Here is a 16,571-nt window from a genome sequence, read left to right on the forward strand (position 1 = left end):
TGCCCCTCCTTTTACCCCATCGCCAAACCACCGCTCCACAGCGGACGGTCTGTCCCGCTCCGATTCATCCACCAATTAATGCAACGCAACCGACGCCCGCCCAGACCTCCTGGCCTCATTCCCGCTCGCTTGGCGTTTCCTCCACACGCCCGCCGCCACCCTGGTATTTTATTTGCCGATCCCCGCTCGACTCGCAGAAGTAATGGCCTTTGTTCACGCGAGTCTCGACGCATCGCGTGCGGCAATGACTTGGCCACTCCACATGGTCCGCGAGTCGGCAAAAACCTTGCACCATGCTTGCCCGAAGAGTCAATTCCGCGGTACTCATTGAGCCGCATTGAAAGGGGAAAGACAGCCTGTATATATACGTGCTCCTCCTCCGCCCAGCCTAGTCCGCCTACAAGCCGTGTCTTCAGTCGCAAGGAATAATATTTCAGCATGAAAGGCTTATCCACGGCTGTGGCGCTCGCCACCACTGGCGCCACCATCGCCAATGCTCAAAGTAAGCTCCTCAATCCTCACTAACAACACTGCAAGAAGTCAACAACAAAGGAAAAAAAAAGAGAAGGGAAAAGACCCAAGTACTGAAGGGCTTAAACGCAAATCCACGAGACTAACACCATCTACCCAACAGCCGCGCACACGCCCAACATCGACTGGGCCGCCGCCCACACCAAAGCCAGCGCGGCGCTCGCGCAGCTCAACCAGACCGAAAAGATCGGCATCGTGACGGGCGTGGGGTGGGGCAACGGGCCCTGCGTGGGCAACACGTACGCGGTGCCCAAGATCGGGTACCCCAGCCTGTGCCTGCAGGACGGCCCGCTCGGCATACGCTACGCCGCCAACGTCTCCGCCCTGCCCGCCGGCATCCAGGCCGCCAGCACCTGGGACCGCGAGCTCATCTACCAGCGCGGACTGGCGCTCGGCAAGGAGGCCAAGGGGTTGGGGATCCATGTGCAGTTGGGCCCCGTTGTGGGCGCGTTGGGGAAGGTGAGTTCTGTTTCTATTTTTAGAGGGGTCTTTTTTTTTTTTTTTTTACTTTATCGGTCCCCCTGGTCCCTCTCAGCTCCTATATGTCTTGTGGCTTCGGACAGAGAGGATGGGGGGAAACCAATGGAGTGCTTCCGGGATTAGGCGAATTGGATTCTTCAGAGAATGTTCCGGCTGACATGGGAGAATAGTACCCCGAGGCCGGTAGGAACTGGGAGGGTTTCGGGCCTGACCCCTACCTCGCCGGTATCTCCATGCACGAGACGATCGTTGGCATGCAGGATGGCGGCGTGCAGGCGTGCGCGAAACACTACATCGGCAACGAGCAAGAGCTGAACCGGACGACCATCTCGTCCAACATCGATGACCGCTCCATGCACGAGCTCTACCTCTGGCCCTTCGCGGATGCCGTGAAGGCGGGAGCAACGTCCTTCATGTGCTCGTACAACAAGCTCAACGGCACCTGGGCCTGCGAGAACGACAAAGCCATGAACGGTCTTCTCAAGGAGGAGCTCGACTTCCAGGGCTTCATCATGACCGACTGGGGCGCGCAGCACAGCACCGTCGAAGCCGCCAACGCCGGTCTAGACATGTCCATGCCCGGCACCGACTACAACAAGACCCCCGGCAGCCTGTACTGGGGTGCCAACCTGACCGCCGCCATCGAGGTGGCCGGCAACGTCACCCAGGGCCGCCTCGACGACATGGTCCTGCGCATCCTCGCCGGCTGGTACGCCGTCGGCCAGGATACGCCCGACTACCCGGAGGTTACCTTCAACTCGTGGGCCTCCCCCGGCCAGGCCGGCGGCTACCCCGCGCCGCAGACGCAGCACAACGAGATCGCCCGCGCCGTCGCGAGGGACGGCATCGTGTTGCTGAAGAACGAGAACAAGGCGCTGCCGCTCAAGGCGCCGAAGAGCCTGGCCGTCATCGGCTACGACGCAATCGTCAATCCCGACGGCATGAACGCCTGCGTCGACCGCGCGTGCAACAACGGCACCCTGGCCATGGGCTGGGGTTCCGGCACGGCTGAGTTCCCGGTAAGTGTCTACCTATCAGACCCTGACCCACCATCCACCCCATCCCATCCTCAACCATCTCCCCGCTCCGCACGCTAACCCGCCATCCAGTACCTCATCGCCCCCCTCGACGCCCTCACCACCCGCGCCACCGCCGACGGCACCACCATCATCCCCTCAACAACCGACGACACCACCGCCGGCGCCAGCGCCGCCGCCGCCGCCGACACATCCCTCGTCTTCATCACGTCCGACGCCGGCGAGGGGTACCTCGTCGTCGAAGGCAGCGAGGGCGACCGCCTCTCGCTCGACCCGTGGCACCACGGCAACGACCTCGTCGCGGCCGTCGCCACCGCCGCCGCCGGGAAGCCCGTCATCGTCGTCGTGCACTCCGTGGGCCCCGTCGTTCTCGAAAGCGTGCTATCGCATGAAAACGTCGTCGCGGTCGTGTGGGCGGGGTTGGGCGGGCAGGAGCAGGGGAATGCGGTGGTGGATGTGCTGTACGGCGAGGTTAGTCCGAGCGGGAAGCTGCCGTACACGATTGCGAAGGCCGAGGCGGATTACGGGGTCAAGATCGATGGGCCGGATGTGGATGATGGGTTTGAGGAGGGGCTGTATATTGATTATAGGCATTTTGATAAGGCGGGGATTGAGCCAAGGTTTGAGTTTGGGTTTGGGTTGTGTGAGTGGACCCCCGTACCCTCTCCGGATGGATGGACAGATGGCTGACTGAAAGCTCACAGCATACACCAACTTCACCTACTCCAACCTCGCCGTCACTTCCGCCGCCGCAGCGGGCAACAGCTCCTCCAGCTACGCCCCCACCTACAGCCATGGCGCCTCGACCGTCTCTGATCTCTACGCCCCGCTCGCCACCGTCACGGCCACCATCGCCAACGCCGGCGACGTCGCCGGCGCCGAAGTCGTCCAGCTCTACCTCTCGCTGCCGGAGGGTAGCGCCGATGCGCCCCCGCGCCAGCTCCGCGGCTTCGACAAGATCGCCCTGGGCGCGGGCGAGAGCGGCACCGTCGAGTTTGTTTTGAGGAAGAAGGACGCTAGCTACTGGAGTGTCGAGCAGCAGCAGTGGGTGCTGCCGTCCGGCGAGTTTGCGGTCGCGGTGGCGGCGAGTTCGAGGGATTTGAGGTTGGAGGGGGTGTTGGTTGTTTGATTTTTTCTTGGGACACCTAGAACGGACATTTCGAGAGAAATAAAAAAGAAGTCGACATTTCTGATTAGATGGTCTGCAAGCTTGGCGTGGTGGAAATGCTTTCACCACGTGGCGCTAGAGGTTTCTTTTTTACTGCTTGTTCTCTAACTCGACTGTGTGTGCCTGGGTGCGGCTGAAGTGTCGGCAGGGCGGATGGTTGTCCGTCCTTTTGGGCGCGTGCAATTCTTGTGAGACATGGCGTGAACTACGCGATTCAATGTACGGAGCACTGGCTATGACTGACCAAATGTAGGTCAGATATCGAGTAAGGTAGGTGGGAAAGCACCGGCCATAGTGTTGACCGCGCTACCCCTATTTTTTTCCAACACCCGTCCCTTTTTTTCTCACCATCCTACCTACTTTAGTAGTTCGATCAATTGATCGTCCAGTACTAATCGTGCGCCTGACCTGCTTATGCAATCTCAAATTAGGACAATTGCCCGCGCGATTGCGTTTGGACAGACGAGCATCCGCCCTGTGTGTCGGCCTCGTGATGGAACCATGGAAGCAATAATAGCAGCAAGCCGGATGATCTGCAGCTAGGAAGACAGATCCAAGCGAGCCCCAGCCCAGCCGTTACATCCTCTACCGTAGGATCGGCCGATCTCGCTACTTATCCACGCTAAGAATGCGGGCTTCCACGTGGTTGTGGCGTTTGGGCGGAGAAAATATACGACATGAGGCGTCTACAGCCAACGGAGGCGGTGAAGAAAAAGCTTTCTCTCATTTACCTAATCCTCCAACAACAACGTGATGCGTCTCTAGTATGCTGTCGGTGCTCCCTCTGCTACTCCGCGGTTGCTCTTCTTCAACCGCCGGCAGTGTATCATCGCTCTCTCTCGCTACCCTATCCGCGTCCAATTCTTCGTGCGTAACCGTCATCGAACTTCCTCTTCTGCTGCTCCCCTCATCCTTGCCGTTCTCCTCCGACACCGAGAACAGCGACGACGCCCTCTCCCTCCTCTTCGCCTCCGCCTTGGCCGCCTTGTACGCGATCATGTCGGCCATATAAATACCACTCTCACCGCTCTCGCCGCCGTCGTCGTTGAGCCGAGGACGACTACCACCAACAGCAGAGCCGCTGCCGATGGTGCTGTACACGTTGCGCTGGTGCGAGGGGTTGCTGTTCGGATCGCGGTGCGTCGTGGCCTGCAGGATGCGGCGGAAGAAGACGTTCAAGGCCGGCGCCGACGCGCAGACGATGGAGAAGTGCGTCTCGACCAGCGTCCACGAGAAGATGTAGTTGGTCGTCCACGTCAGGTCGTACGTCGTGTAGTAGACGATGTAGAGCCAGACCAGGCGCATGATGCCGCAGAAGCAGAGGCTAGTGCGGGGGAAAGGGGGTGTCAGTGGTCTGGTTTTGGGCGGAAGAGAGGCTTGACCGGGGTGTGCTTACAAGAATCCGATGCCGAAGAGCGCGCTCAGGGCCCATTTCTGCCTTTTTGGCATCTGTAGCCGGCGCAGGACGAGTAGCGGGAGGATGCAGACGGCTGCGTCGGTGATGACGTTGATGACGGCGAAAATGATGAAGTTGACGCCTTCGTTGAAGCAGGTGTACTCGTTGTTCATGACCCATTCTATGTTCACCCTGAGCCAAAAGGCCTTGAACGGCCGGCAGCCGGCGCAGAGTAGAATAGCAAAGGTGACCGCTAGAGCAGCGACGAAGGCAATGAAGCCGCGCACGGTCCAGATCCAAGACGTGGTGTAGGTGCCATGACTTAAGCGCCGGTAGAATGTCAGAATCGAGATCTTGGTTAGCGCCGTGATTAGCATGTAGCTGACGGCTATACACCACGTAACCATGCGGCTATGAATGGCTTGTTCGGTCGTCAACTCCCAGATGTGGCGGTCTAGACCGTAAAGAAAGTAGCCTAAATGTAATGGTTAGAGCGAGGCGGTCGTTGAAAGTAGGGGTCGTGTATACCTAAAACATGGCAAGCATCGTAGCCAAGAAGGATCGGCTGCCTTTCGTTAGAAACTATAGATGATGCTCTCCAGAAATCACTTACGACTGCAGCCACGATCAGCCAGTCATCCAGCCCAGCGTTGCGTCTGATCCTACAGCGCGCCCACAACCTCAAAGCGATTACAACGAGAGTAATGAAAAGCGACACGGCCATCAAGATGATGATGAAGTGGCCATGCCGCGCACCATATGGATACCTCTCCCGATCGATCGCCCATGCGAGGAGGAGGGTCAGTGGAGGGCTGAGGCCGCCGCCCATCCTCCGTGCAGTGCGTATTCGACTCCGTAGTCGCAGGACCGGGCGGGGTGTCGTGAACTGTCCGCTTGGCTGGTCGGTGTCAGAGGAGGAATAAACGAGAAAAATGGCTGCTAAGGAAAACCGGCGCTTAATTAACAGAAAGGCGAGTAGGCGTGCGTTTCCACCACTAGTCAGAGGATCAGGGAATTTGCTTCCTTCGCCCCGACGACGCGACTCAAGCATCAGTCAATCAGACCCCGAAAACGATCATCACCCCTCAATTTCCACGCCCTTTAAGGCCGTAGATAGAGCCGTTCTTTCATTGGTTAGCGGTGGCTGCTAAAACCGTTAAATAGCGCCATAACTAATATACTAGAGGCGTTAGCGTCGGGCTAGAGGGGATCACTAGCTATTCTTAGGTAAGCACACAGACCGAATACGGGACCCGGAGCCTTAATACCACTATACGAGACCTGACGCGTACGTAGATCAGTGGCAAGAAGTGGGGGGTCAAACGGTATCACTGGTACCTAATGGTGGTGATGGAGCCGGAGTTTTCGCAGCATACCCCGCAGTCAGGTCGGCAATTGTGTGTGTTGAGGAGGAACATGCACACAAGCCAGTATCTACGCGGAACATCTCAAGCCCGGCACATCAGTGAGCTCACACCCAATAAAAGAGTATGCAGTGGAGCACTATAGAGGGGTATTAAAGCGGAAAACTCCAGCTAAGAATAGAAAATCCCTGAAATATGGCGTAATTATGCTTCGGCAATTTTCTTTACGAAAAGCAACATATGTGGGGAGCTGAAGCTATCGTTCGGATGTGCATGTACAATTAACAATAATACATTCTTATCCGGACGATAGCTTCAGCTCCCCACAGCATGACTAAAAAAACGAGTTCACACTATCCTTCAATAGCAACACCTCTGTAGCTGTAAAGTGTCCATCCAGACTCTCTCAAAGCAAGTGTCTCATGCACCCTCTACCTACTCCTCCACAATCCATCAGGAACGGGATCGACCAGCTGTTTGCCCGCTGCACCAGGACATCGAGCCACCAGCAATACATACGCTAATGCAACCTAAATACCAAAGACGTATCGAGAAAGAAGGTCGTGTGCTCGCGTTACACCCTCGGAGTACTGTCAGAGACCGGCCCAGGACAACGGTCGAGGACCCCATGATCGCCAACGGATCGACCCGGGCGATCGGATCGAGGATCGAAAAGCTTAGAGATGATGCGCATGGCGATGAGATGGTCGTTTTGAATTTTCTTCTGCGCCAACCTTTTGATGTACAAAGAAGTATTTTAGCCGAAGAATAGTGTAAATTTCATAATTCTCTCATACCATGGGTAGCTGAAGCTATTGTCCGTACGATAATGTAGAATTAAAAATTCCCCAAACGCGTCAGGAAGATAGCTTCAACTACCCACATATGTTGCTTTTTTTTTTTATTTTTCAAAACAGCAAGAGTTGAGGCATGATTACGCCTGGGGCCTTCCACATTGCCGTACGGCCATGGTATCTCAAGTCTCTTCCTCCTCCCTCGCCCTCTTCTTGCTCCTCTTAGACATTGCCCGGCTCACATCCTCTTCGTGCTTCCTCTTCCTCTCCAACTTCGCCTGCTGATTAAGCAACTGCTCCTCCCGACTCGGGAACGGCAGCGTCTGAAAGACGTGCGGATACTTGACATCCGGCCTGCACCTCCTCGACGCGCGATCCGCGCGATAATTCCCCTCGACCCCACTATGCCCGGGCACCCAATGATACTCGACACTCACCCCCATCTGATCCCCGGCCAACTCCGCGTCGAGCGCCAAAAACTCCTCCACGTACCCGCGCTTGACGACGTCCCACTCGCCCGCCTCGATCCGCGGCAGCATCTCCAGGAACTTCATCACGTCGGTGAAGACGAGCAGCGTGCGTATCCCCATCTCTGGGTGCGCGCGCACGTAGTCCCTACCGTCGCGCAGACCCCGCCCGAGCCCGTAGACCTCGGCGTTCAGGCTGTCCGTGGCGAGGAGCAGCGGGTAGCCGCGCTCGATCCAGGCGTCGCTGGTGGGGTGTGCGCGGAAGACGGTGGACGCGCTGCAGAAGCGGTCTTTGGCGTCGTTGTTGATGATGTAGGACGCGGAGCCGTCGGTGAAGATGGGGAGGATGCTGGCGTCGGAGCGGCGGTCGCTGTACGTCTGCGCGAACTGGGCGGCGATGGCTTTGTTGGGTTCGATGACGACTTTGCCTTGGAGTTTGCCGAGGGGCGGGAGAGGTGGCGACCATTGGCCGTGGGAGATGGGCGAGGGTGGTGGTGGCGCTGGGGGCGGCTCTCGCTCTTCTTGTTCTTCTTGCGCTTCGACTCCTAGGGAAGAAGAAGCATCGGCAAGCTGTGTGGAATCCTGCGCGTGGAGAGTCGTCGGGCTCTCGGTGTCGCTTCCGATGTCTCGCGTGGAAGAGCTACGAGCGTTCTTCTTCTTCTTCTTTTTGCCGCGGCGACGGCGTGACTTGCTTGCGGAGACGGGCGGCTCTTCGGTGCCGTCGGGGATTGGTGTGCTGGGCGCTGGCGCTGATGACGATGAGTTGGGAGGATCGCGCGCTCCTGGGGACGGGGAGCCCGACGCCTCTGCCATGTTGGATGGTCGGCGGGAGGCAGGTGTGGTGGTGGTGGAGGGATGGAGTCCCGCGTCGATATAAAATCCGCTCTGTCTAGGCGCATGACCCTTCCAGCTGCCCGGGCTGTGAATGTCCACCGTGAAAACCACTTCTGCAACCATCGCCATGGGCTACCCTCCCTCTTGGGAAATGGAAGTTCTTAATGATAAACAGTCAATCAAGGTCTGGTAGTACTACCTCGAACACACTTCATTGCATTAAGTCAAACAACATATATAGGGAGTTGAAGCTATCGTCTGGATGTGCGTGTACAATTACTAATTCTACACTCACGTCCGGACGATAGCTTCATATACCCATAGCATGGGAGAATATAAGTTCACATATCAGTAAAGCATTAATCATCCAAACTCTCCCGCCGCAAGCAAGCGTCTCATTCGTCATCTACCTACTCCTCCGCAATCTGCTCCCGGACCTCCTCAATCTCCCTCTCCACATTCCTCTGCGCCTCCAGCAGGCCCTTCTTCTGCCCATCCGACGTCGACAGGGCGATGGCGGCGTTGATGCGGCCCAGCCGCACGGCGAGAACCCGCAGCTTCCTGTACGGCCTCCACCTACCCATGGCGGCCCTCACGACGGCGACCGGCGGCAACCTGTACTTCAGCGGCAAGAGGACATCAGGGCGGAAGGCCCCTGCCAGCCTATCCGCCGCCTCATTGCCCGGCACTCCCGAGTGGGCAGGCACCCAACGGTACTCGACCGCCTTGTCCAGCAGCAGTGTCAGCGCCGCGTCGTAGTAGAGGACCCTGCGCAGGGCCTCGGGGTCGGCGCCCTCGCAGGCGGTGCCCGAGCCGCCGTCGTCGATCAGGTCGGTGCGGCCCTGCAGCCAGCGCAGGACCTGCTTGCTGTCCGTCAGGATCTTGAACAGCGCGACGGCGGCGTAGGCGGGCTGCAGGCCGGCTGCTGCCAGGCACCGCACGATGAACTCGAGCGTGAGCGCGACGGCCCACAGCTCGGCGTTGTTGCTGTCGCGGCACGTGTCGGGCGGCAGCATGTGGCCGTGGCCGATCCAGCGGCCCTCGTCCTCGTCGTCCTCGTCCTCGTCCTGCTTCTGCTGCTGCGCCTGCTGCTCCTGGTCGGCCTGCTGCGGCAGCTTGTGGACGAAGGCGGCGCTGGCGTAGCCCTCGGCGTGTACGTTGTACGCGCGCGAGCAGGAGCCGTCCGAAAAGAACGACATGGTGCGGTCGGCGGGGTCGGGCGCGGCGCTGCTGGCGATGCCGTGCGCGAGGGCTTGCGCCCGCTCTTGGATGATGACCCGGCCGCGGACGGGGGGCGCTGGCGCCGAGCCGTACGGCAGCTCGCGTTCGCTGAGCTGCGTGACGGAATATCTCGGCGGGCGCGGAGGAGGAGTAGGAGGAGGAGGCGGTGGCGGTGGTGGTGAAGACGGCGGCGGCGGCGGCGGCGGCGGCGGAGGAGGAGGAGGAGGAGGAGGAATATTGAGGAAGCTCATGGTGATGCTGGTGTCCGCGCAAGAGGCTGTCTGAACGGTGGGCGGACGGCGTGGTTGTAGAGAGTTGGACGAAGTTTGGGCATTTAAGCATTACGGCCCATGGTGGATGGCTGTGGAAGATCTGGTCGCGTGCGTGCTTCATTTCTGGCACACAGCGCGCGTCTCTCATTTGGATAATGCCTCACCTCACCTGGGCCAGTCTCCCATATGACGAACACTTCCATACTCAAGGCATCGAAAACATGGGAGACAGCAAAACATACAAGTACTTCATGCTGTGCTTATATCTAGACTACCTGATTGATGCTACTCGATTGGGATGGTTGGAACACCAATGAGAAGCTCTGAAGCTTAGTGTAGCAGAAATATCTCGACCACAGGGCGTCAGATGCACTTCAACGCATCTTCTCAACCTGAAAATCCAGAGTCGCCACTATGGTATATGAATACTTAGAAAAGACGTAAGACTCGTTACAGTGTGGGGAATTGGCTCGTCGTAACTGATAGACTCGTGTGGAAAGCCATGGTACACGCGCGGCTGCCGTTTTGGGCAGTGTTGCCTGACATAGTAACAAAACAAATGGCAAAAAAGCAAATGGCAAAAACCTAGCGGCACACTCCCCGAAATCGAACCTTGAACCTGATGCGGCTCTCGGCAGCGGTGCGTAAGCTCCTAGGAAACCCTCACAAATCTGCTAAGTGGTTTTTTACCTTTCGGTACCTTTCGGTGACAAGAGAAGCTCGCTGTTTAGTTTATATACCCCACATAAATTATCCACTAGTATATGATTTCCACCGCTCCATACCCGCCATACGCCGTCATGTCATCTTGCGACCGTGTCCGCAAGCCGCTGAGGAGCGTTCCTTCACTGGTGCCGGTGCCGGACGGAGGCCGCTGGCCGACTTCAGACACTTCCACATCCTCATCCGCGCGCACCAATGCGCGCCTCAAGAACAGTTAGAGTCGCACCAGAGAGACGTGGAGCATAGCACTGGATGCTCTGTCCTTTCCCTGGACACATGAATTGCTATAAGATGTTCATCACCCTCGACACGATCCACCCGGCTGCGTCAGCTCACACCCACAGCCGCGCCAGCCCACGCAGCCCCTTCCTTATTCCCATCGCCCTCTTCGAGCTAGAATACTCTCCAAGTCACGCGCAGTGCCAAAGCTCCCCTCGTCTCAGGCGCCTCGCGCTCAAGTCTCTACCTACACCAGCCACCCATCAAGTCTTCGCTCCGCCCATCCATGCCGCACTCCAAACCAAGCCAATCTTTCCCGCCACGCAACGCCACTAAAGCCAACTGACGCTGCTCCCAGATGCACCGAAAGCCATGGCCGAAGTACAGACAAATTACCTGCTCCTCCGCGCTCCCTCACAAGCTCCTACGCGCCATGTCCGACGCTCACTCCGACCTCCGCAGCCACAGAGATACCCAGGCGGCCCGCCGCCGAGAAGTTCCACAAGACAGCTGAGGCCGTTGATCGCGACCAACGACCTAGGCGCAGGATAGTCGCCTGATATCGAGGGTAAGCTCATCCACGCAATCTTGAGCCCGCTCCACCAGGAAGCCCAGCCGTGAACCGCAAGACGTCGACATTGCTCGACTCCTGCACAGTTGGATCAATGAGTATTGGAAGACAGCTGTCCCTCCACCCATCCCGCCTGCCCGCCCGCATGTCAGGTTGAGAGAAAAGTGATGCGAAGCACTGCCGCCGTCTCAGGTACAGCAGAACGAAAAGGCCTCCTGCTGACGCCGACGACCAACCATACAAGCCCTCCATGGTTGAAACCACCCATTCTCTGGACACCACTGCACGAATTGGGTCAAGGAAGACCTGTCCGAACCCCGCTCAAACCCCGCAACCCGCCCGCCAAACATCGGAGGGCGATGCGGAACTCTTTGACGACCTCTTCAAGGACGGATGCCTAGATTCAATGCCCCTCGAGGCCATACAAGGCCAGACGGCCAGACATACCCGTGTAGATGACAACGAGGGAGCTCGCCATCTCTCTTCTTTGTTTCCATTCCATAAAGATCTTACGGCGTTGGCATCCAAGCAGCAGTGTGACCAATCACAGATATGGCGAGCAGGAGGGAAAGAGCAAAGAAGACAATGATGCCGATGACCTTGGGAGAGAATGGCCAATCTTGGCCGAGTCCGGTGCAGAACCTCGATGCCAGGATATTCAGCCCGTCACGCATACCAGAGAAGGTGAGATATACATAGTCAGCAGTTGCTCACCGTGCATAACCCCCCTCTCTTAGTTCGAGCAGCCAGGATGGCTATCCACACATCATCATTCTCCCATCGATCATCACAGTGTCCCCAAATCCATGATAGTCATATCTCAAACCATAAAATTGCCTTGTTCAAAAACGAAAAAACTATGCCAAGTCCACCAAAGCCTCGGACGCCTCGTGTGCATGATATCCACATTTTCCATCTCCCGTTATACCTCCTTGGACCCTTGCAGGCCATAATCATGGTATCTTCCAGTCTAATCCCCCTCACGCCACAGCTACCTCACCCTCCCTACGACGAACCCTGCAGCGGCTGACCCATACCACCAAGCGTAATAGTCTTCGTAACGACGTACTCCTCAATACCCAAAAAGCTGCCCTCACGCCCGAAGCCGCTCTCCTTAACACCACCAAACGGACTAGCCGGGTCAGAGATAATGCCAGTGTTGACGCCAACCATGCCGACCTCGAGCGCCTCGGCGACGCGGTACACGCGCTGGACGTCCTTGCTGAAGAAGTAGCCAGCCAGGCCGACCTCGGTGTCATTCGCCATACGCACGACATCAGCCTCGGTGTCGAAGGGAAAGAGGCCGGCGACGGGGCCGAACGTCTCTTCGTGGGCGATGCGCATGTCGGTGGTGACGTCGCGGAGCACCGTGGGCTGGAAGAAGTTGTCGCCCAGCTCGGGCAGCTTCTGGCCGCCGATGAGCACCTTGGCGCCGTGCGCGACCGCGTCCTCGACGTGCTGAGCGACCTTGCCGACCGCGCGGTCGTGGATGAGCGGGCCGTGCGTGACGCCCTCATCGTAGCCGCCGCCGACCTTGAAGTGCTTGACCTTCTCGGCGAAGGCGGTGGCGAACTTGTCGTAGATGCCGCGCTGCACGTAGATGCGGTTCGCGCACACGCACGTCTGGCCCGAGCTGCGGAACTTGCTGGCGATGGCGCCGGTGACGGCGGTGTCGAGGTCCGCGTCGTCGAAGACGATGAAGGGTGCGTTGCCGCCGAGCTCGAAGGACAGCTTCTTAAGCGTGCTGCTTGATTGCTTCATGAGGAGCTTGCCGACGTTGGTGCTACCGGTGAACGAGACCTTCTTGACGATGGGCGAGGTGGTGATGACCTCGCCGACCTCGGGCGTGTTGTGCAGTGCAGTCACGAAGTTGACGACGCCCTTGGGGATGCCGGCGCGGTGAGCGAGCTCAGCAATGGCGGCGGCCGTCAACGGGGTCTCGCCGGGCGACTTCGCGACGACGGTGCAGCCGGCTGCCAGCGCAGGGCCGATCTTGCGGGTAATCATGGCGGCGGGGAAATTCCAGGGCGTGATCAGACCGCACACGCCGACAGGCTCCTTGCGGGTGAAGACGCGGTTGCCGGCAACGGTCGAGGGGATGCTGGTGCCGTAGACGCGCGGCGCCTCCTCAGAGAACCACTCGAAGAAGTTCGCGGCGTAGGTAACCTCGCCCTTCGCGTCCGCCAGCGGCTTTCCGTTCTCCCATGTTATGAGCTTGGCCAGGTCGTCGGCGTTCTCGATCATCAGGTCGTACCACTTGCGCAGCAGGCGGGCGCGCTCGCGGCCGGTGAGCTTGCTGAAGGCGGGCAGGGCGGCTGCGGCGGCGTCAATGGCCTTCTGGGTGTCTGCTTTGTCCATCTCGGGCTGGGTAGCGATAACAGCGCCGGTCGAGGGATCGGTGACCTCGAAGGTCTTGCCTGAGGCTGCGCCGACCCATTCGCCGTTGATGTACGTCTTGGTCTTGAGGAGCGACTTGTCGCTGAGCTGCCATGAGTCAGCCAATGCCTGGCTGCAGAAAAGTCGCTCGACTCACCGGAGGGATGTTGTGACCCATTGCGTATGTTCTTGAGCGGAGGACGGGGAAAGAAACGGGGTTGAAGCGCGAGCGGACGGCGGTTCTTGCTGCGAATGCGAGAATGGGCCTCATGGTGTATTATGTAGTGCGGGGAGGACTCGGCGAGCGTCGAGAGTGGGAGAAGATGTGATGGCGGCGAAAAGAAGCTCGGAGCTTGACGGGAGCTCGGGCTTCTGATTCGACGGCGGGAAAGCTGCAGCGGCGAGATGCGGGGAGCTGCGATGACGGATAATGACGTTTGGAATTTCTCGGGCTTCTGCTGACGCGCGGATCAGTAATAGTCGGACGAAAAGAAAGCGAAATTTTGGTCAGCGGGAGCGGCAGGGCGTGGTTTTGAAGCTGCGCGAGCTCTCGCCTTCAGTGTATCGCATTGCGGGGCGCGTCAATGGCGGAGATGGGCCTTGTCAGCGTCAACAGCGGCGACGCGCGAGTTCGTTGTGGGGTCGTCGAACCGTGCACGGGCCGCCGGTGTCGGAGAAGCGCTATTTCGACCTACCTCAACTCCATCCCTCTATCACCACCTCTTGCCACTCGTTCCGGGACTCGGCGAGCCTTGGTAATCCACGGAAGATCCCCAGAAATGCTTTGAAATGGAGAACCACAGCCCGCGCCTTCCCGCCAGGCCAGGCATCCACCATCAGGGCATCTGTTTGTACAGTCCCCTCTGGCAGCCGATGGCTAGCGTGGATTTGTTTTTTTTTTTTGCTCATGTCATGGGTACTTGAAGCTATCGTCCGGACGAGAATGTCGAATTAAAAATTCTACATACACATCCGGACGATAGCTTCAACTACCCACGTATGTTATTTTTCTAAGCTATGTTCTAGAGCCCTGCTATTCTTCGCGCTAGCTATCAGCTGCAGCACCAATCTGTAAGCCACTACACAAGCATGACAGCCGTGGGCTCGCTGCCATCCGCCCGGGACTGGATCCAAGCCACGGAACGATCAGCAGCCGCCCACTCCTGCCCAAACCACGCAGTCTCCCTCGCCTTCGCGTCCGCAAGATGATTGCCCTCAATGCCAACGTGAGCCGGCACCCAGTGCAGCTGCACCCCGACGCCGTGGAGAACCAGGAATCGGACCTTCGCGAGGATGGATAGGATGACGGGCGCGTAAGGCTTGGCCATGTGCTCGCGGTCACGCCGGCGGAAATGCGCGATGATATTGATGTTGTGCATGTTGTCGGTGAAGGCGGCGAACGTGTCCCATCCAGCGCGGCGGCCGCCAAGCGCGATGTGGTCGCGCTGCAGCTTCTGCATCGCCCGGCCGAGCGCCGCGTCGAGCGCGCGGAACTCCATCACCTCGCTCTTCTGCGGACGAGGGCGGTAGAGGCCGGTGTCGTGCGTCCAGTCCAGGCTGCCGGTTGCGCAAAAGTCCTCGCGGCCCACGACCGCCGTCGCGTGCCACCGCCATTCGCGGTTTTCTGGTTTTGAAGAGTCGGGATGTACATGGCTGCAGGACGCGTCGGTCCAGTATGAGAGGCGCCGGCGGTCTGGACGCTCGTACTCGAGCCTGGCGTATTCGTACGCCTCGTACAGCGGACGCACGACACCCTGGCCGCCGAGCACCATGAAATCGCCAGGTGAAGCCCCGTGCTTCAGCTGGTTGGTGTGCGTTGCTGGTGTGTCTTCTGGGAACTGCCAGGACCGCCTGTCCCGCTCCTCTTCATAGAGGTCTTCGAGGTACCGTCGCTTTTGTGTTTGTGCTCTTGCTATGTGTAGATTAAAAACTCCCTTTAGATGGGTTTGAGATGATGCGGGCTTACGACTCATTTAGCTCTTTAGCGGTGGCCATTGTGTCTTTGGTGGTTTGCGGTGTTTCGGGTGAAGTGAAGACGCGCCCGCGCTGAGCAATATATTCTTGCACGCAACAGGCACCTGGTCTGTGCGCGCTGTCCGGCGCTGCAACACCGTGCCGGGTCGCTCCACCGCTATCACGAAGTCTCGATTTGGAGAACCTGACATATTCCGAAGCGGTAGGAATTGCACCTGTCCATACGGCTCGAACTGTTTAGCATTCACTAATCATTGCACCTGGCAGCTCATTACGATAGTTGAAGTTGCAGATTTTCTATATAAAGCCCTCAAGCAAACATGTCGCGCCTTGACCGCGACCTGGATTACAATCCTCCAGAGCTGCCAGCCTCTCGCTTTTGTTTTACCGGCCTTCCCAAGATCCCAGGACATTACCCATCCAGCTCTTGTAAGTACTACCGCTCAAGAACCCCACAAATGAAAGTAGTTGTCTCCATTTGCGCCTCCCGCCAATCCCGCATCCAACCAGATATCCTGTCCTCCGGCCAACCATCCACCGGGATTTGCGGGTATCCCCGACCCTTGCTGCGTCGAATCTAAGAGTGACTTAGACATGACTATTAAACATTAAAGGGGAGAAGAGGGGGGGACCTGACCAAAAATGTAAAGCAATCCAGTGAACCTCATCCCTTCTCGAGCCCATCCAGCCACCGGGCATTCGGCAATAGCGAGGCTGCCCCGGCCTTCTACTACACATTACACATTAGTTTGGGGAAATGAAGAGGGGAGTAAAGGCAGGAAAGCCAAAGCATTAGAGTGCAGGGAGGCAGAAAAGTAAAGGATGTGGGAGGGGATGGGGGAGGAGGGAGGAGGGAGGAGGGAGGAGAGGGGAGAGGGGAGAGGGGAGAGGGGGAGGCAATGGGGACCTCACAGCGGGATGAAGATAGAGCGCGCACGACTTCCGGTAAACCATTGCCACCAACGAGGGACAACCAGGCCACCGGCGCGCCGTTAGTCAGGAAGCAGTAGTAGAGCAACGCAGATTTCAAAGCCACAGCAAGAGGTGTCAAGCCCGCTGCGCGTCGGTAAGCCGAAAGCTGCGCAGGCGCGACCGGAGCGGCGATGAACGGGTCCGGTTTCGAAGGAGAGCCATGAAGGAGCTG

The 16,571-nt window shown here is 58.3% G+C and overlaps 6 protein-coding genes across 6 annotated transcripts; 1 reads left to right on the forward strand and 5 right to left on the reverse strand.

Moving 5' to 3' along the window:
* Positions 1-438: 438 nt before the first annotated feature.
* LTHEOB_2905 (Glycoside hydrolase family 3) lies at positions 439-3,177 on the forward strand (the record flags this gene model as incomplete). The annotated part of the gene is made up of 5 exons (XM_035511769.1): positions 439-502; positions 635-990; positions 1,182-2,030; positions 2,121-2,691; positions 2,753-3,177. 5 exons carry the CDS (start codon positions 439-441, stop codon positions 3,175-3,177), a joined length of 2,265 nt encoding a protein of 754 aa, XP_035363631.1.
* A 762-nt stretch (positions 3,178-3,939) lies between these two features.
* On the reverse strand, positions 3,940-5,441 carry LTHEOB_2906 (Integral membrane protein; the record flags this gene model as incomplete). The annotated part of the gene is made up of 4 exons (XM_035511770.1): positions 3,940-4,540; positions 4,613-5,087; positions 5,141-5,177; positions 5,226-5,441. 4 exons carry the CDS (start codon positions 5,439-5,441, stop codon positions 3,940-3,942), a joined length of 1,329 nt encoding a protein of 442 aa, XP_035363632.1.
* A 1,511-nt stretch (positions 5,442-6,952) lies between these two features.
* Positions 6,953-8,050, reverse strand: LTHEOB_2907 (uncharacterized protein; the record flags this gene model as incomplete). The annotated part of the gene is made up of 1 exon (XM_035511771.1): positions 6,953-8,050. The coding sequence occupies one exon, from the start codon at positions 8,048-8,050 to the stop codon at positions 6,953-6,955; it is 1,098 nt and encodes a 365-aa protein (XP_035363633.1).
* Positions 8,051-8,481: 431 nt separating this feature from the next.
* On the reverse strand, positions 8,482-9,543 carry LTHEOB_2908 (uncharacterized protein; the record flags this gene model as incomplete). Its single annotated transcript, XM_035511772.1, has 1 exon — positions 8,482-9,543. The coding sequence occupies one exon, from the start codon at positions 9,541-9,543 to the stop codon at positions 8,482-8,484; it is 1,062 nt and encodes a 353-aa protein (XP_035363634.1).
* Positions 9,544-12,082: 2,539 nt separating this feature from the next.
* On the reverse strand, positions 12,083-13,724 carry LTHEOB_2909 (Succinic semialdehyde dehydrogenase; the record flags this gene model as incomplete). The annotated part of the gene is made up of 2 exons (XM_035511773.1): positions 12,083-13,561; positions 13,611-13,724. 2 exons carry the CDS (start codon positions 13,722-13,724, stop codon positions 12,083-12,085), a joined length of 1,593 nt encoding a protein of 530 aa, XP_035363635.1.
* Positions 13,725-14,532: 808 nt separating this feature from the next.
* LTHEOB_2910 (Ribonuclease h) lies at positions 14,533-15,448 on the reverse strand (the record flags this gene model as incomplete). Its single annotated transcript, XM_035511775.1, has 2 exons — positions 14,533-15,361; positions 15,420-15,448. The coding sequence occupies 2 exons, from the start codon at positions 15,446-15,448 to the stop codon at positions 14,533-14,535; spliced, it is 858 nt and encodes a 285-aa protein (XP_035363636.1).
* Positions 15,449-16,571: the final 1,123 nt, after the last annotated feature.

This window comes from Lasiodiplodia theobromae, assembly GCF_012971845.1.
Source record: "Lasiodiplodia theobromae strain AM2As chromosome Unknown scaffold_7, whole genome shotgun sequence".
Taxonomy (NCBI): Eukaryota; Fungi; Ascomycota; class Dothideomycetes; order Botryosphaeriales; family Botryosphaeriaceae; genus Lasiodiplodia; species Lasiodiplodia theobromae.